General features: G+C 40.1%; 1 protein-coding gene across 7 annotated transcripts in view; it reads left to right on the top strand.

Moving 5' to 3' along the window:
* The window catches only part of RAPGEF2 (Rap guanine nucleotide exchange factor 2), a 252,639-nt gene that overhangs the window by 59,209 nt on the left and 173,088 nt on the right, over positions 1-20,342 (top strand). For all 7 annotated transcript variants that reach the window (XM_029939372.1, XM_029939328.1, XM_029939338.1 and 4 more), the window contains exon 2: positions 14,250-14,320. In XM_029939372.1, coding sequence (XP_029795232.1) covers positions 14,250-14,320 — 71 coding nt within the window. The remainder of the gene's footprint in view (positions 1-14,249; positions 14,321-20,342) is intronic.

Raw genomic sequence — 20,342 nt, 5'->3', positions numbered from 1 at the left:
CAAGGAGGGTTAAATGACATGTATGTTCAAGTGATGGAATACAGTAGATTTAGTTCCATAATTACGTTGTTTGATTTTGATGTACTAACTTTTTTTCTACCAAAAAAGCATCAGCTGAGAATCAGCTATAGTGAAGTCAAATTTAAAATAAGGCGGGGGATTATCTGTCTACAAAAGTATTATCTTTAAAATTTGTTACTTTTCCAAGTAATAACAGTTTTTATAAAAAACCTTGTTGCTGTTCAAAACATTTTTAGACGCTAACTCAGTATTATTATCAGAGTTGCTTAGTGAATCCTATAAGGAAGTTACCTTGTTACCTCATAAAATTGCATGTTATTTTTGAACCTGCTTGGGCTTAAATAACCCACTTGTTCACTAGGCCTAGTCCTGGGTAAATGTTGGATGTTTTCAAAAGCCAAATATCCCTAAATTACTACTAATGGTACTATTCAAAAGAATGTGCATACAAATGTTCTGAAAGCACATACAGCTTATGCAGCGTTCAAATAGCTAGACCATGTCTGTGAGTAACAGAGAGTGGTCAGTGACTAGAGAGGAAGTGATTAGGTCCCTGGCCCTCCCTTGTTTTTTTTTTTTTTTTTTTTTTTTTTTCTTCTCCTCAGTTCCTTACAGTTGACCCTTGGCCTCCACAGCAGACAAGGTGCCAGGGCAGTGGAAGGTGGGGTCCCAAGCATGTTTAGCATTGCTGGTGGTTCTGCTAAGTTGGATTTTATCCCCAGAGTCATGTTAAGTTTATTTGTAGTTTTAAGGCATTGCTGAATATTTTATTACTGAGCTGTAATAAATTTAAGTAACTCAATAAGCATACTCTTTGGAAATGATACTTTTTCTGTATTGGTAAAAGGACTTGATGCTAAATGTAGAACCCATCTGGCGTTTGGGTGGCTCAGTCAGTTAAGTATTTGACTCTTGATTTTAGCTCAGGTCATGATCACGGGATTGGTGGGTTTGAGCCTTGCATTTCCTCTCTCCCTCTCTCTCTGCCCCTCCCCCCTCTCTGCAAGTCTGCCCCTGACTTCGGGGAAGAAAAAGGATCCATTCACATTTCCTTATGCATAGCAGGTACTCAATTACAATTTGTCAATTGAAAGAGTGAGGTTCTAGGTATTTAAGATTTCTGGCATAATTCATTCTCTTATTTAAAAAAATCTTTTTTTTAAATAAGAGCCCACTGGGCCCCATCCTATGAACCTTGAGATCATGACCTGAGCCAAAATCAAGAGTCAGATGCCTAACTGACTGATTCGCCTAATTAATTCTCAATATGTAGTTTAAGGTTCAGGAGCCTACGGGAGAAGAAAATATGTGATATGGTTTAGAAGTTCTGATACTGCGTGGAAGCAGTGGTAGAGCGACAGAAAGCATTTGTTGAATTTGGGAATAAGAAAACGCGTCTTCTGACACTTTGACTTACAAGTGAATTTCTGTTCTGCATTATAGCTGTTTGTGAGGATGTTATATCTATCTGTCTTAACAGGACAGATGTGTCTCTGAGGACCAGAGGCGTGCTGTTCTGGCCTCTGTCCTCCAAGAGGACGTGCTCGCTCAGAGCACGTGTTCAGTTTTGTCAGTGCCTGGGAACTGCGAAGGAAGGGAAGGGATAACATCTAAACAGATGTGGGATCCTCCTTCCCCTCAACCTGCGTTGAAGTTTGGGCTAAGTAGAAGTCTTCATTTGTATTAGAAAGAATATGAGGTGTATTTAAGATTTGTTACTTTTCACATCCAGCCACTCCTTTTTGGCTATCTACTTACTGGAGTGTTACAGCATTGTATCTTACTTTAAATCCAGAAATTATCTAAGTAAGAAGACAAAAACAAAACACCTAAAATACTGTTTTAAGCATGTTGCCAGGAGTTCTCTGTAGCTTGACAAATTTTGGAAAATTACTGATGTCTCCTCCATTGTAGCACCACTGGCCTTAGATTATTTAATTTCAAAATATATATACACACACGTGCATATATAATTATGATCCTAACATAAAGGAGAGCTCTTTGAATGGAATATATTTAACTCATCAAGAGTCTCACTACATTGTCCTTATTTTCTCCTCTTGCCACTTACTCACAAAAATTTCCTGTGGACCTTCATTTGAAACCTTCTCACTGTTCTTTGAAATTTGTCCATTTCCATGAAAGGGAAATTGTACAGCTTCCTTTTCCTTCTTCCTATATGGATCCTCTAGTTCTAGGACGCAGTGGCTGCTGGAGAAACCCATCTACCCTTTATAACCCTGGCTCTGAAGTGGCACGCCATCTAGATTGTGAACATGTATTTTAGGAAATGTGGAGCCGGGAGCCATCTTCCCACCTTTCTGCCTCCTCCTCCTTTCTGGTTGTGATGGCTTCTCTGCAGTAACTGATTACACAGGACAGTCACTGTTGCCACAGAAGAGGTCTTTGCATCCATCTGGAGAATCTGGGTAACAAAGCCCCCGTGGCTTCTCGGGTGTGTGTATGTATGTTTGTGTTGATGTCAGAGCATTGCTGTTATGAGGGCCACATTTGTTTGTTTATGAACGTCACGGAGTCCGTCATATAAATCAAATGCACACATGCGCAAATTGAAGCTGTCACGCTTACATTCATGGTACACCTTGGACAATTGGGGGAAGTAAAGCAATATAGTAGGATAAGTAAAGATGTTCGATTTTAGCATCCAAAAACAGTTCAAAACATGATTGAAATGTGGGATGCTTCAGAGAGCATGACATGCTATCTCTTTTAGTGGGGCACTTGATTCAAGTTTTATATATGTGTAATATACATAACATATATATTTATTTTTCTAATTCTTTTCTATAATTGAATAATATACTTGTTTTTCTGCAACTGCCACTGCTACCCCTTAAACGTCCCCCTTCCTGCCACTTTACCTTTTATGGACAGATCTGAACTTTGAGCAGCACCTAAAATTTTTTAGCATTTAGTTAATTTCTGACTGATGAAGTTAGGAGGCTTTAATTACATATGTAGAATTCTCATTTGCTTCTTCTGTTCTCTTGAGAAATAGAAAAGTTTGAGAAATAGCATAATATTGGTGGTTGCCTCCTCAGTAAAACATTCAAGATGGGAAAAACAGATGTCAAATTATTTTTGTCTTTTGTCCTAGAAAAATGGCAACAGTGAAGTTTTCTATATTTAAACTTGCTTCCATTCAGAAGCTCTTCCTTTCTGCTAAGAGGCAATAAAGAACCTGTGTCCTCAGTGACCTGTTCTTTGCTTTTATTATGTGAGGACCGTCAAACTCAACTGCTGTAAGGATATTGACATTTGTATAGTGAATCCTTCAAAATAAGTACTGTTAGTTGAGCCTCTGGAATTAGGTTGGAATTTGAAACTTGAGGCATCCTGAGGGTGAATTTTGTAGACTCTAGGGCCCCTTGTTGTAGAGTTTACGTTTGGCGGAGTGGCTTGGCTTGGCGGAGTGGCGTGTGTCTACTTTCCTCTGCCCATCTCGACTCTCCAGGGGTCCACAGGGTCTGCCAGAGCCAGACCTGCAGGAGATGAGTTGTTAGAGGAGAGTTGGGGAGGGGGGCGTATGTTTGGTTGATTTTTTTTTTTTTTTAATAAATTTATTTTATTTTGAGAGAGAGAGAAAGCACAAGCAGGGGAGGGCCAGAGAGGAGGAGAGACCAAATCCCAAGCAGGCTTCCTGCACCATCAATACAGAGCCCCATATGGGGCTGGAACTCATGAACTGTGAGATCATGACCTGAGCTGAGATCAAGAGTTGGGTGCATAATCGACTGTGCCACCCAGGTGCCCCCCTTGTTAATTTTTTTTAATTGAAATGAATGATAGTCCAGGGATTATTTTATTAGAGCAGTGTGTGTGTGCATGCGCATGTGTGTGTGTGCGCGCACGCGTGTGTGTGTGTGTGTGTGTGTGCTCGTACGTGCCCTTGCTTGTGTACAGCTGATTGACCTTTTGGTTGTTGTACTTAATCAGATGTTTAAATGTTAACTTAAAAGTAGTCAGTCATTCACTGCCTGCTAGCTTAATCATGGAGAGCAAAAATCAGGCCAGCAGTAAATTCACTGCAAATCATTTTCTAGTATGTTAATCTGTACATGTGAAATTCAAATTTGACTACAGAATTTTGCACTCTGAGAAATTAAAGTAAGATACTTTAAAATGACGAAATATTTTGTTTCTGCTGCTTAGGAGTTGTGAATTCTGGGAAGCTATGCACTTGGTGGTAATGCATTGTTCTGAAGGGGGAGTATTTATACAGACTCTTGAAAACAGGAATTGTGGACTGGCTTAGACACTTCATATTTTTCTCATTTGTTTGCAAGATGAGTTTTTAGTTACAACTAAGTTGTTGATTTTTCTAATGAGAAATTTTAAGCTTCACAAATGAAAGTTAGTTGTTTCGATGGGTGTTTTTCACCCGAGGATCTGACCAGGAACGTAGGGGGCAGCATGTGCTCTCAGGTGTTCGGCATACTGCTCTCTTAGTTATCATAAACACTGCCTCGTGTTGTCTGTTGTTGCTGTGTCTTTTAACCCTTGCGTTTTCAGTAAGAGATCAACTCTTTGAGGATAGGATGCGACCTTTCCTCTGTGTCTTAGGATTCATGAAGAACTTCTCTGCCTTCAACTTTTCTACCTTCTCCAAGGAACCTCCTCTGCCCTCGAGGCCCCGGCCAACAGCCTAGAGTAGAGGAGGCATGGGTGATTCGTGTGTGTTTCTTCGAACCTGGATGTCTGTCTTGTAACTGTCATTGTTAATTCAGGAGGCAGTGACTTTGTAACTACTTTTGTCTCAAATTTAGCAACTGTTCAAAAACTCTCTTTTTTTAAAGATATAAGTGATGCTTTCTTCAGGGGAAAATACCCGAGGAAATCCTTGGCAAACAGAATAGCTTGAATCTGTACCTTTTACTTCCAGAATTCCTTGTGCATGTATCTTGTAAGATACAGTGTTGAAGAACCTGAAGCTGGAAAAGTATATCCCGGCTGTGTCAGAGATGGCCAATAGCTTAATTTCCCTGGGTTTTAACATGTGAATTTGAATAAAACTACAATTCTGGGAGATTGTTTCCTTTCAGGAATAAATTAGTAGGCTCAGAAACAGTCGTCATCTGATTTAAGGTTGAAATTGCTGTTTAATAACATATTTAAGAATTTTACTGAAAATCCTATACTTCACCATGGAGCTTTTTTCCTACATTTTCCTGAAGCATGTGATGGTGTAACTGGAATATGAAGGACTTGGAGGCACAGAACATTTCAGCAGTGTTGTGATTTGACATTTTTTTGTTTGAAACACTTTCATTTTTTTAAAAAGTTTATTTATTTAGAGAGAGAGAAAGAAGGGGGGGGAGAGAGAGAATTTAGGGGAGGGGCAGAGAGAGAGGGAGAGAGAGAATCCCAAGTAGGGTCTATACTGTCAGCGCAGAGCCTGTCGCAGGGTTGGATCCTGCCTGAGCTGAAGTCAGGAAGTCAGGATCCACCCAGGTGTCCTTCTGTGGCTTTACTATGATGTGTGGGGTGGGGAAGCTGCTTTAAAATAGGATGATTGGAATGAAATGATTTTTTTTAATGTTTATTTTTGAGGGAGAGGGAGACACAGAAGCAGGCTCCAGGCTCTGAGCTGTCAGAATAGAGCCTGAGGAGGGGCTCGAACTCACGAGAACTGTAGATCATTACCTGAACACAAGTCTGACGCTTAACCAACTGAGCCACCCAGGTGCTCTGGGAATTAAATGATTTTAATTGGTGTGCTGATGGATTTGTCCTCTCTTTTCTCTCCTTTTCATTAGGGGCATGAAGAGAAAGGACTTGTCATATTTTCTCAGATGATTTAAAAAAAAATTTTTTACATTTATTTGTTTTTGAGAGAGAGAGAGACATGAACAGGGGAGGGGCAGAGAGAGAGAAAGAGACACAGAATCCGAAACAGGCTCCAGGTTCTGAGCCAGAGGAGCCTGACGTGGGGCTGGAACAAACCCATGAACCGTGAGATCATGACCTGAGCTGAAATCGGAAGCTTAACCGACTGAGCCACCAGGCGCCCCTCAGATGATCTTGAGGAATGCTTTAAACACTCCAGTCTCTTAAGTATGTGTATAATGGAAGTGTGCTTGACCAAAGACTGCGATTCCCTGTCATGGGAAAGGACTGTTGGTCTGGTCTGCCACCTTGTGGCCATTTACAGTATTGTCTTGGATTATACAGATCGGAGTTTCCCATGGCTCTGAACACCCAAGACTGAAAGCACGGTTTTCTCCTTCTTTCACTGGTATTCTCAGGAATATTCACTTTAGGGTCTCAAATACCACCCGCCCCCCCCCAGACAGGAAAGTTGCCTTTTCCTTTCTTTGCATCTAGTGTGCCCACAGTCTGTTGCTTGATACAGCTGAGAAAAAAGATGTAATAAAAGAGAACAATGTGACTTTGGTCAAGGTACTTATTCTCTAATTGAGACAAAAGGTAAACCCTTGAAAGTAAAGTGGCTGCACAGGGCACACAGGTGAAGGACCACACGTGAGTGACACAGGCAGTAAGACTTTTAGTGGCCCAGAAAGGAAGCCCACACTGCCTGGGCAAAATGGGGTCTTGGAAACACGTTTTTCACTAGGGTGAGAGGAAAGGGAGTGGGGTTTTGAGGAACTTTTTGAGGGACCCAGGGATTGTTGGTCATTTGTATGGAAAGGGAACAAGAGATTGTTGGTGTTTGAACTTCATTCAGAAACCCTCCTGGGGAGCTTAGGAAGGAGGAGGTTTGAATGAGCCATGCTAGGGATAGTGCACAGCTAGGTTCTCTGGAGATAATAGACATCTTCTGCCAACCAAGCCAGATGTAAAAATCAGGATTTATAAAGCAGACAATTTAAAGGACCCTTTATATGTTTTATAAATAGTTCATTTGACTTTATTTTGATTTTTTTGGCTAGAGATACTCATATATGAAAAGGATGCATTAATTTGTAAAAATTCTGATATATATACACATTCCAGGAATATTTTAAATTTTATATTCTTGTAGTTACGCTGTGCTTGTTTCGGATCTCATAGTTAATAAAATCATCAACTAATTAAGACCATTTTTCAAGAGTCTATATGTGCCAAGTGTTGTTTTGAAATTATACATCACTAGCCACACAGCCTAACCAAGTAGATATTGTTTACTTTGTTTTGCAAATACAGTCTCTAAAACAGCCAGGGTCACACATCTTGGGAGTGATGGACATGAGGATGTGAACTCTGCTCAATTTGACACCAAAACCTATGTTCTTTCTGTTATCCTTTTTAGATAGTTTTTTCCTTTAAAGTTTGTTTATTTTTGAGAGAGGGAGAGAGTGAGAGTGACCAGGGGAGGACCAGAGCGAGAGCGGGAGACAGAGGATCTGAAGCAGGCTCTGTGCTGAATTCACAACCTGTGAGATCATGACCCGAGCTGAAGTCAGATGCTTAACCAACTGAGCCACCCAGGCGCTGCAGCTTTGTTTTGTTTCTTTCCTTTTCCTTTTCCTTTCCTTTCTTTTCTTTTCTTTAATGTTTATTGACTTTTGAGAGAGGGAGAGAAAGAATATGAGCCGTGAAGGGGCAGAGATAGAGGAAGACAGAAGATCCACAGCAGGCTCTGTGCTGACAGTAGACAGCCCGATGCAGGGCTTGAGTCCACAAATCATAAGATCATGTCCTGAGCCATCATCCAGGCACCCCCTCTTCTTAGATAGTTTTATATATTTTATATTTGGAAGTTTATTGAGAAACTTCCAGATAAAGCTTTTTAGCTTAACTGCCACGTCAGCAGACACAGTGAGACTTGCAGGCTTCCCATCTTTTCTGCCGTCTCTCCCATTTGGCTGTAGACATGAGTTTGAGCCTTGAATATTCTAGCTTTTAACCTTATTATTAATGATGTTCAAGACATAGCCCTCTAATTCCTTATTAGTGATCTTTAGCCTACAAGGATAAATGATCTTTTTTTGCCTTTGCAAGGGAGGATAAATCAGTGTCTATATAATTTCTGGTCCTGAGACCTGATGTCACTTAGCAAGGTACCCTTTTCTCTTTCTATTTATGTTTAAATCTGTAGACATTTACCACTCAGGTCTCCATAGACCTGCTTAACTGTAGCCCAGTCTTGGCCTTAGTTTCTTTGATGATTGAGATACAGTGTTTTTAAAGGAAACAACTTTATTGTTTTTTTTTAAATTGATCTTATAACTGGAAAGTCATACCCTTTGACTCCCTTTACTGATTATTGTTTAAAAACACAGCTTTTAGGGATGCCTGGACACCTCGCTGGCTCAGTCAGTGGAGCTTTCAATTCTTGATCTTGGGGTTGTGAGTTCGAGGCTCATGTTGGGTGTAGAGTTACTTAAAAATAAAATCTTAAAAAATTAAATATATAGTTTCATATATAAAACATACAAACAACTCATTTTAAAGGAAAAATGTGCATAAATATTTTCATAGTGCTGTGCAAAATACCACCAGTCCCCCCACCCCCCCTTGTTTACAAAGAATCTCTAGAGGAAAGGAGGAGGCTGTGGGAAAGGAGGTAGAAGAAGAGTTCTCTTCTCTCAGATCTCCAAAGATTGCATTAAAATATATTTAAGTTGTTGGTGAATCCCTGATGCTGGCGAACAAGTGAAATTAAAAGCTAGTTTCAAATGCTTATAAGTTTGCTGTGAGGCCAATTATATTCTGAATGAGTCTCTAAGGAGATATTAGGGAAAGAGCAAGATGCAGAAAACTTTCCCTCTGACTTCTTTCCTAGTAGGCCTGTGCTCTGTTTATAGCTTGAACAAGAGGGTTGGTTAGGTTGTGAACAATTAGAGAATGCTTTTGGGTTGTGATACATGGTTTATGTTTGGGGCAAAAGTTTTGTTTGTTTCTTTTCATGGAAAACTGCATTCTAATCGACCTGTCATTTCTTGTCTATTGGGTGACTGTGGTTTTACAGTCACCGAATCTGCTTTCAAATTGCATCTATTTTTGAAAAGAGGATGTCCTTCCTAGGGTAGAAGGAAAGGCTTATTGTTCCAAAAAAATGCTGCTTCCTGGTTAGAGCAACATCATCCTGTTTGTATTCAAGACTAGAAAAGTTTGGGGGAAAATAGCTTACGTGTTTTAAGGGTCCTTTAAAATAGCCCTGTGAGTTTTGTTTGTCTTGGAGGTGCAGCTGGGTGCTCTCAGTGTGCATATCATGGTCCTGGACGGAAATGCCAGGTGGCACACTTGAGGTGATTTAATGCTCCAGCATTTGTTCCTCTGTAGTCAAGTTTGTTGAAACATCACTTCACTCTGTGAATGTCTATTTGTATAGAGAAAGAAATGTATCATCCAGGAATGTAATTCCCTGAAGGCTATACGTTTCCTTGTGTATCTTAGGAGAAAGCCCTTGCCCTGTGATGCAGCAAGCTGTCTGGTTCTCGCTGAGGTTTGCAGATTTCAGGTTGAGCTAATCTCCCTCAGCACCTCACCCTTTTGTCTTTATGCTTCTTTGCTGGCTAAAGGCAATTCCGTGCCAATTCATAGATTATTTTATTAAAGGGAAATAAGGGTTAAAACTTACAAGTGAAGAGTGAAGGCAGAGCCCTTAGGGGTGACCTCTAAGGGGCAAGGAAGAGGGTGGAGGTGGCTCCTGGGCAGAGCTGGGTTGCTTCTCCTGAACTCTCATGACCACTGTATCTTCTTCCCTTTGCTGATATTTTTCATTTCTTTTGGTTGGGCTGCCTGAAATCTATTATTTATAGATTTATTTGGACTATAGATATGCAAATGGAGGCAGACAGTTCCTCACAGAAGATTCAAGGGACCCCACTAATCACTCACATCACATTTGTGTTCAGATTTAATTTTAATTTTTAGGCGTCTAATTTTTAGACCAGAGCATTGATGCTTCCAAATGGGGTTTGGGTAATGTGAGGTCATTGGACACCTGGAGGGATGGTAGGAAAAAATGCCTAGGAAGATCCAAAAGGCCATAGTCACCTATTTCAAAGTGTTGCTTGGTCCATTTTGCTCCTAGGAGACGATAAGAGAGCTTGTCTTCATTTTTGTCTTTTCAGCATTATTTACCCTACTTTCAACCCCTGATCATCGGTAGACCTAACATTTGGCTACTAGACTCTGTATTGAAGAAAAGCTTAGCCATAGTCTTTCCTTCAGTTTGCATTTCTTTTGTTCATCTTTTGTCAGTGTTGTTTCATTCCTCAGAGTCCGAGAACAGACTGTTCCTGATGCCTTTTCCAAAACTTTTCTGCTTTTCCTGCCTACCCAAATCTGTGATGGTTGTGTCCATATTGCACAGTGAAACATCAAATTTATTTGATTGTTGCCTACCATCTAGACATCATTTCTTACCATTCCTTCTGTTACAGTGAAGAGACCTCCAGTTGAGTTATAATGTATCTGCAGAGCCATCAGATTCGAGCTAGATAATATTGTCTTCCATTTAATAGCTTTATGTAAAATAATGATGTCTGCTCTTGGGTTTTATAAGCTCCTTGTGACATAAACCATTTAAAACAAGTTTCTTTTAAGATGACTTCTTCTAAGAGTAATAGAGGAACTCTGGATATAATCATTGAATTCATTTCAAGAACTGAATTGAACTCAAGAAGTTTATAGTCTAGTTATGTGTCTGAAATACTCACATGAAACAGTTGCATCGGATTCCCTGATTGTGTATGGCTTGAGTGACACGTTTAAACTTACTTCCGAGAAAACATCATGACGATGTGAGCTGCAAATGTTTTATTTATGCAGTGACATACATACAGAAAGAACTACTTTTTAATTTGGTCATGTAGTGATGATACAATGTAGTTCCTTTCCTGTCAATAAAATTGAGAGTCCACAAATCCTTGTATTTGTGGTTAGTTGATCTTCAACAAAGGTACTAATACAATTTGAAAGGGAACAAATAGTCTTTTCAACACAGGGTAGTGGGACAGCTGGATATCCAGGTGCAAAAGAACAAAGTTGGACACTTAGCTCACTACAAAAATAACTCAGAAATGAACCACAGATGTAAGAACTCTTAGAAGAAAATGTGTTAGTAAATCTTTGTGACCTTGGATTAAGTAGTGGTTTCTTACATATGACTCTTCTTTAAAAAATTGTTTTTAATGTTTATTTATTTTTGAGAAAGACAGAGTATGAGCAGGGTAGGGGTGGGGGGGGAGAGAGAGAGCGAGAGAGAGAGAGAGAGAGAGATTGATTGACTGAGAGAGGGCCACAGAATCTGAAGCAGACTCCAGGCTCTGAGTTGTCAGCACAGAACCCACCGTGGGGTTCAAGCTCATGAGCTGTGAGATCATGACCTGAGCCAAAGTTGGATTCTAACTGACTAAGCCATCCAAGCATCTCATTACATATGACTCTAAAAGTACACACAACAAAAGAGAAAATAGATAAATTGGACTTTTCAAAATTAATTAACTTTGTGTTCCTAAAGGCACCATCTAGGGATGCCTGCGTGGTGCAGTCAGTTAAGTGTCCGACTCTTGGTTTCAGCTCTGCTTTGTGGCTTTGAGCCCCATGCTGACAGTGCAGAGCTTGCTTGGAATCCTCTCTTTCTGTCTCTCCCCTGCTCACATACTCTGCGCTCCATCTCTCTCTCAAAATAAATAAACTTAAAAATAAAAGCACCGTATAAGAAAATGAAAAAATACAAAGCCTGTAGAATTGGAGAAAATATTTGCAAATTATGTATGTGATAAAGGCCTTCTATCCAGGAAACATAAAGAATTTTTAAAATTCAATAATAAAAAGACAACCCATTAAAAATTGAACAGAAAAATTAAACATTTATCCAAAGAAGTTATATAAATGACCAAAAAAAAAAAAAACCCAAAACCAAACCCCATGAAAAATGCTCAGCATCGTTAGTCATGAAGTGAAATGAAAATCAACACCACAGCTAGATACCACTCCAACCCAAGTAGGAGGGCTAGAATTAAAAAGATAGACAATAGTAAGTATTGACAAGGATGTATGTGGAGAAATTGGAGCCCTTGTACATTGCTGATGGGATTATAAATGATGTAGCCATTTAAGAAAAACAATTTGGCAGTTCCTTAAAAAATTAAACATAGAGTTACTGTATGAACCAGCAGTTCCATTCATAAGTGTATACCCATGTGGACTGAAAACAGGTGTTTAAACAAAAACTTACAAATGAAAGCTCATAACAGCATTGTGAATTGCATCCGTGAAGCAGAAAAAATCCAAATATTCACCCACTGATGAATGCATAAATAATATGGTACATCTCCACAATGGAATATTATTTGGCATTACAAGGGGAGAGCAGTGACACATGTTTACAACATAGATGGACCTGGTAAATATTGTGCTAAGTGAAAGAAGCCACACACAAAGGTGTACACTCCTTTTATGTGAAATGTTCATAATAGGCAAATCCATAGAAATGAAGTAGATGAGTGGTTGCCAGGAGTTAGGCGTAGAGGGAATGGTGAATATATGGAGTTGCTTTTTGGGGTGTTGAAGTGTTCTGAAATTAGTGATGATGATTATACACAAACCACCAAATTACTCAACTTTAAAATGATACATACAATTTTGAAGGTCACCTGGCTGGCTCATTCAGAAGAACATGTGACGATTGATCTTGTTGTGACTTTGAGACCCACATTGGGTGTAGAGATTACTTAAATAAGTAAAACTTTAAAAAATGATGAATTTGGAGTTCTAGCTTACACAGCTACCCTGTCAGAGCAGGGCAGCAGACCCTGCCTCCCTGCCCCCCAGCCCCGCTCTCTTGGGTTCTGAACCTGCCCACCTATAGCCACTTCCTACTGCTTTTCAGTCTGGAGTGAGGTGGGTGCGTGCGGTGGGTGTCAGAGCCCAGAGCTCAGAGGGTGTCGGGAGGGTCGTACAAACAGCCTCCTGCTCCGCTGTGTGCCATGGCCCAGTGCTGCTCTGGCCTCCTGGGGAGGAAAAAAAAGTGTGTGAGTTCTATCTCAATAGAGCTCTTATTTTAAGACAAAAAGGATAATTTTACAAGTTTCTTAAAATACTTTTGCTTTAAATTTTAACTAAGGTTTAAGAGAGGAGTAAATTCTTCATTATATTCTTTGTACCATGAACTCTGTAATTCTAGATATTAGAGATGTTAGAGTCTTGAAATATTCATAACTTGCTACCATATCATTCAAATGAATATAAATGGGATTTTGAATTTTTACCTGTTCTGAACTTTCATGAATAGCTTTGAATGTTTTTCCTAAGTATTACAGTATGATTGAGAAAAAAGATGTCCCCCTCTTAAAAAAATTTTTTTTTTAATGTTTATTTTTGAGAGAGAGAGAGCATGCGAGCAGGGGAGGGGCAGAGAGAGAGGGAGACACAGAATCTGAAGATAGCCTCCAGGCTCTGAGCTAGCTGTCAGCACAGAGCCCAGTGTGGGGCTGGAACCCACGAACCGTGAGATCATGACCTGTGCTGAAGTCAGATGCTTAACCAACTGAGCCACTTAGGCACCCCAAGGTGTCCCCCACTTTTTAAAGAAAATATTTAAACTTAAGTATTTTTATATATATAAAAGAAATGTCATTGTGATAAGAATTGAAAATAAATTGAATTCATGTTTACTTAAATTTTTTTAAATGTTTATTTATGAGAGAGAGCACACTTGAGAGCTAGAGCTGGGGAAGGGCAGAGAGAGAGAGGGAGGCACAGAATCTGACATAGGCTCCAGGCTCTGAGCTGTCAGCACAGAGCCCAATATAGGGCTTGAATCCACAAACTGTGAGATCATGACCTGAGCAGACGTCAGACCCTTAACCGACTGAGCCATCTAGGCGCCCCAAATTTATGGTCATTTTAAAGTGTCGTCGTGAAATAGCATGCATTAATTTTATGTTGACTAAGCATGATTAATCAAAGTATTGGCAAATATCTATGCTTTAAAATTAGGAGTTTACATTTGATATTTTGATGTAAATTTAAGGCAGAAGATCAGTGATGAAGAATAACTTTAAGGAATTTATTTTCATAAGTTTAAGCCAATTTATTTTATATTTTCATACCCTTGTATATATCACAAAGGTGGTTGATGAATCGATGACATTTGTGTGATTCAACTCTTCTCTTGATAATGTTATTTTTAATGTATAAGAATACTTGTATTAAAAAAAACCTTTTTAACTTGGTCTGTAAATTTAGTGATTTATTTTAGAAGCCTCTTTTTCCTGACAAGTCTAATAATTTCTGTCCTTCTTCTCATACAGGATCTGGAAATAGTATACTCCTATTTACATGGTATGGAAGCCTTATCAAACTTGAGAGAACACCAACTTAGGTAAGTCATTTTACAATTACTCAAAAATGGGGATGTGGGAATTTTATATGATCATTTATTATAGTTAGGAAGTAGGATTAAAGATAACTTATGAAAACTTTGTTTTATCTAGTGTTTATACTTGGATTTAAAGTTTATCGCCATGTAATAACTTTTTTACATTTCTACTATAGTGATACCCTTCCTTCCTCTGTACCCCCCCCCCCCGCCCCCCTCATCTAAAGGAATAAACACCACTTGGTAACAAAGGAATGTTACTTGCTGTCCTGGCAAATGATCTACATGTTAGCATTTAGACACATAAGAAACCGGAACATTTTTAACCATTCAAAGAATGATTAGGTTCATTATGTTAGTATGTTTAGATCTTTGAATGTAATATATTTATTGCATTAAGTTGACTGCCCCTTTTTTGGAAACATATATAAAAATTTTATTGGTACTATTGTACAGTGCTACATAACCTCATTTATGGTTACCTGGGCTCCATTCAAAAGATCAAAAACATATAATCCAGTGATTTTACCTTAACTGAAACAGAAAATAAGGGACTTTGGGAAGATGGATTGTATATAAACACTAGCTAGGAAATAGGAAAAGGTTTTGTTTGCTCCAACTATAGCTAGTTTTGATACCAGCAGTTTTTAATTATTAAGGGAATAGTTTTTCTATGTATTTTCCTTTCACTCTTTAAACACTAATTAATTTGCAAGCATGTCGATTTCATATTTAGTTGTTAATTGAAAAAAGTGTCATGAGGATTGAATACTTCTAAAATTTAATTTTTAATGAAAATCATTTAAATTAAAGTAGATTGCAGGTTAAGTGTTTAAAAATTCAAGTTTTATTCGAAAGGGCAAAACCATTGGGAATTTAGAAGGTAGCTCAAATTAAACTAAGAATAATTTCTCAAGTGTTTGACTTTCATTTTGTGTTTTTTTTTTTTGATGACAACTATCCTAAGAAAAAATTGTAATGCTATTTGATTGAATGCAGTTAATAAGCAAATATAAATGGCACATTCCCCTGTGTATACACATGAATAATATTTAAATAACATTTACATATATTGATTATATAATGTATGTCTGTAGTATGTGGTTATAGAATAATTAGGTACAGGAACTCTGTGTAATAGAACAAGGGAAATTTTAATACTTCTGGAAATTTTCAAAATTACAAAAGTCAATAGCATAAGGATGTCCCAAAAACCCATCACCCAGCTTTAGAACCATCAGTTTCCCACTGTTTCAAAGGGAAATTTTGGTTAGAAAGAACGGATTAATTCAATGTTATAGTTTAGCCTTTTGACACCTGAGAAGGTCTGTTTTAGAGACTGTACAGTTTTGTTTGTTGGCATGAACTTCTAGGGAAGGAACTTTAAGATGTTTGTCTTATTCTGCTTATGTTGAAAAGTCATTTCTTTCTGATATTTATGGAAAACATCAACTGAATTTAACTTGAGTCCTTTTTTAGAACAAGATCAGGATATCAGTGTGAGTAATAACAAAAAAAGAGGGACAGATAAACCCATTGACTTGGATAAACTGTTTTATAATAGCTGTCATCTAGGAAAAATAGATCTTATTTAGATATTTAATTTTCTTTGAATTTTATAAATAAAAGTTTTATCCCTGGGATTAATAGAGAACAGTTAAGACTTCCACATAATACAGAGTTTTGCAATTCTAAGGGGAAAAACAGCTCTTAATCAAGATTTTGAAAGTTTGTTTATGCAGTATTGAATAATAGAACATTATTCTACTGTGAGGGATGGGAGAGGCTTTCATTTGTCTGAAGGTTCAGCTTTGTGCATTATTGTGGCCATACGTAGGCCATAAGTGATTCCGAGTGTTGATTACCGTGCAGTTAATTGTGTTGCTATAAGATCACATATTCTATGCAATGTATAGGCTTACAGATCTTAAGAACTGTATATTTTTTCAATACAATTTTATTTTTCTAATATTTACTCCCTTAACCCACACATATTAGAAGCACCATATTTGCCAAAGGGGCAGAGGGTGCTATAGTTAGGAGTGGAGGCCAATTATCTGGGCCGACTCAGTGTTAGAAATAGGAGCCTGCTAAAACAAACCAACCAACAAACAAATAAATTTATATTCTTTAGCATTAGGGATGAGGGTAATTATTGTTATATAGCAGTGTTATTTATTTATTTTTAAATGTTTATTTATTTTGAGAGAGAGCGCATATGCCTGAGTAGGGGGACGGGCAGATAGAGAGAATCAAACAGGCTCCATGCTGTCAGCACGGAGCCTGACATGGACTCTGTCCCAAGAACCGTGAGATCATGACCTAAGGCAATGAAAAGCAGATGCTTAACAGACTGAGCCACCCAGGTGCCCCAAATAAACAGTTTTAGATCGTTAAGGAACAACTAAATTATGCTTAGTGTATTCTTGAAGAATTCAGGGAATAACAATGTGCTTTTTATAAAACATTCTCCAGCAATGTTTAAAGACAAAACCAATTTTGGTATTTTTTTCACTTATTTACAACATTGTCTTATAGAAGATTTTCTGATTTTCTGAGGGTTAAATTTATTCAGTCAACCATTATTGATTGTGTGCCTACGATGTACTGGACATTGCTGTAAGCCATGGAGATACAGCACTGATACTCTTGCCATCATGGAGCTTAAATTCCTGGCGGGACAGACCAGATATGGGCAAATGAATCAGTGTTGTTTTATTCACATGTTAGTGTGTTCAGCCTGGTGCGTAGCTGTACCCCAGCAGACTCTAAACCAGGACGGGTGGTAGTCTGGGGAGGCTGAAGAAAAGACCCAGAGACGGTGATGGAGACATACGTTTACTGAGGGAACTTCTATACAGGGCATCGGGAATGGGGACTGGACAGAGCACCGGCTGCTGGGATCCACAGCAGCAAGTTGTCACAGTGTAGCAACTTAACCTAGCAACTATTGGTAGCCCTTCCCCCGCTTGCATGGCCAGCATTCCAAGGAGCTCAAAGCCCTCCCTTCCAGACACTCTTTGTTACAAAGGAGATGCTCTTTGTTGGCCACCCCTGGAGCCCCTGACCTTGAATGTTGAACAACACATTCTTCTACATGTTCTGCTTAAAAGGAATATAGAGGGAGGACTGGATCTCTACATTCTCAAGCTAGTGACTAACAGGGACATTCGGGGTGTGCTTGTACAAACAAGTCTTCTAGCATGTACCATACACTCCACCCAGGCATACCCTGGATGGCCAGTACATTCTTTATATGCTCTTATTTCAAAATGTCCCTGGGGCCACATATGCTGAGGTGCATTGCAACCAGGTTCCACAGCAACAGTGCAGGCCACAGCTAATAGGAGATAGTAGGAGAACACAAATGGGTAAGCAACTGTAGAAAACATTTTGCCAGGAGAAGCCTGCAGTCAAAAACAGGGAGAGTCTACTATATAGTCAATAGTTGGTCTTATTCTCTATAGAAGCTATGGTCAGGACCCAATTGGCAAATAGGTCCCCTATGCAGAATTATTTTTTTATGTTTTTATTTATTATTGAGACAGAAACAGAGCATGAGTGGGGGAAGCGCAGAGAGAGGGAGACACAGAATCTGAAGCAGGCTCCAGGCTCTGGGCAGTCAGCACAGAGCCCAATGCGGGGCTTGGACCCATGAACGTGAGATCATGACCTGAGTCGCCTAGGCACATAGCTCCCCTTTCCCCCCGTGCAGAATTTAAGGGTGAAAAGTTAAGCTGTTTAGTAGGCACCAGAAGAGGCAAGTCATGATTGTCTAGCAGAATGAAGGAGGTGGTGGTGTTCTGGGACCGTACCAACCCTGATTGGTTTGGCTCCAGGTTTATAGTACCTGGTTGTTGGCCTCCCTCTGTTACATGATGGGGCAAACTTGAAAAGGATAGATGGGGTATAACAGTGCTCCATAAGGTGTATGATGATGTCCTTTTTTTGATGAGAGGCCTGGGGTTGTGTACCTTCGTTGGAATGGGGTGAAGGAATGGGGTGATGGTTGGGTCCTATTCCTATTTTTCATCAGTCCAAAAGGACTATGGACTTGTTTACCATTTCTAGGGCCGTTTAATTATCTGTTCCCCTGTAGATGGATCATATGGCAATGACAATAAAAGGTTATCTTGTGGCTCTCCTTGTGGCAGTGAACATTGTTACTGCCTGCTGTCTACTTGTATTCTTAAGGTGACATCAGGTCCTTGAGTGAGTACAGTGCAGGCGCTGGACCAACTGGAATGTACCTGTTTATTTAATGTCCTGCAGCTGTTGACAGGTGGCTTGTCCAGAGGGCCAGTGAATGGTTTCTTGTGGCAGTTGTTTTGACAGTCCACTCACACATCCCGTAAGTCCAGCTGCAGTGGGACTGCATGGTAGATGCACATACCAACAGATGTCTTGAGCGTTGGTCCACTTTGCACTTCATGTCCTGTAAAGTGGGAGCCTTGGTTACTGTTTGATTCAGTGAGCACCCTACAGGCAGCACCTCGCTGTTCTGGACTAAAGACAGTAGCTTTCTGGTTAGCACGCTTACTGGGGTGGGCTTGCATTAGTCCTGAATAGGCGCCAGTACATACCAAAGAATAACAGCAGCCATCAGGGAAGGAGAGGGGACCGATGCCATCTCTGCCATCTCTAAAGAGGGTGCTGTTCCCTTGCTGTCTGTCCAGTGTGTCTAGGCAGAGGTCATAGTTGTTGCTGGTTGCAGGTTGAGCATTGCTAGTAGATGGTTACAATGTCTTTGTAATGCCAAGGTTAGCCCCAGTTCTTAGCAATGGCCCGCAAGGTCCGTTATCCTCAATGTCCTGTCTTCTCATGTGGCCAGGTGGTTACATCTTGTGTTGACATATCTTCAAGGAGGCCTGTTGATTACCAGGTGGGATGTATGCTGTGTGTGCATTTACATTGTGAACAGGGATGTTCATGTTTCGTGTGCTCTGGAGAATGTCGTTCCACATGCTGTTGCCCCAGAGTGGGTGCCCTGCCACCACCCAGTCTTGTGCATCCCATTGGAGAAGCCTTATGGTCAGTTCCTTGTAGACTGTCCAGCTCTCTGTGCGTATGACATGGGGTCAGGCTCAGGGAGCATCACCACTCACGCTGCTCGAGGCTTGGCCCAGTGACTGCTATGCCTGGTGCTGGCGTCTATACAGACACTTCCATTTGAAGACTGGATGGCGGTGGCAATCCAGCCACAGGCGGGCCCCTCGCTGAGCCATCGGTGTACCAGGCGTGCTCTGTCTCCTTCCTGCACAAAGGATGACTACTCTGGTGGCTCTGTTCTGTTGTCACGTAATGGCTGCTCTTCAGAGGTGATGTAAGTTATGGGGCTGAGAATGGAGTCCAGCTTCTCACTAAGAGGGGCGTTGGTCAGGGTCCTACACTGTTGCAAGTAGGGATGGCATTTGGCCAGTTTTGGTTTAGGCACTGCCTGACTTGGGCTTTTGGAATGTATCCCGCTGTGGGATACTGAATGCGAAGAGTTACTCAGATCCCTTTAGTTTATGTCTTCTACTTGCTATAAAGCAGGGCAAGTAGCACACAGCTGTTGTTCCAAAGTGCTGTTGGCTGGGGTGCCTGGGTGGCTCATTCGGTTAAGCATCTGCTTTGGCTCAGGTCATGATGTCACGGTTCTTGGGTTCACGCCCCACATTAGGTTCTGTGCTGACAGCTCAGAGTATTATACATATACAATTCCCCCCTTGGCCAATTCCTTAATTGTGCCCGTGATTTCTTCGTGGCTTCCTGGGAGGAGATATTGTTTAATTGCCATTACCCTCTGTGAGACAGGTAGTATTACAAGTGTTCATTTTGCATCTTGTCTTATTTGTTTGACCAAGCACACCCTCAATTTGAATTCTCCTGCAGTAGTTGGTAATGTTAGTCCTGAGAGGACCTCCAGTCCTAGGATATATTCAGGTATTGGGGCTGTATGCACTGGATAGGGTTTGGGTGGGAGTTATCCTGTCTGCAAGTTAGTACAACCTGCTTCATGTGGATGACACCCCCCCCCCCCCCC

Source organism: Suricata suricatta, chromosome 1 (assembly GCF_006229205.1).
Source record: "Suricata suricatta isolate VVHF042 chromosome 1, meerkat_22Aug2017_6uvM2_HiC, whole genome shotgun sequence".
Classification (NCBI taxonomy): Eukaryota; Metazoa; Chordata; class Mammalia; order Carnivora; family Herpestidae; genus Suricata; species Suricata suricatta.
The sequence above is the reverse complement of the archived record's forward strand: the minus strand, read 5'-3'. Positions and strand labels throughout refer to the sequence as shown.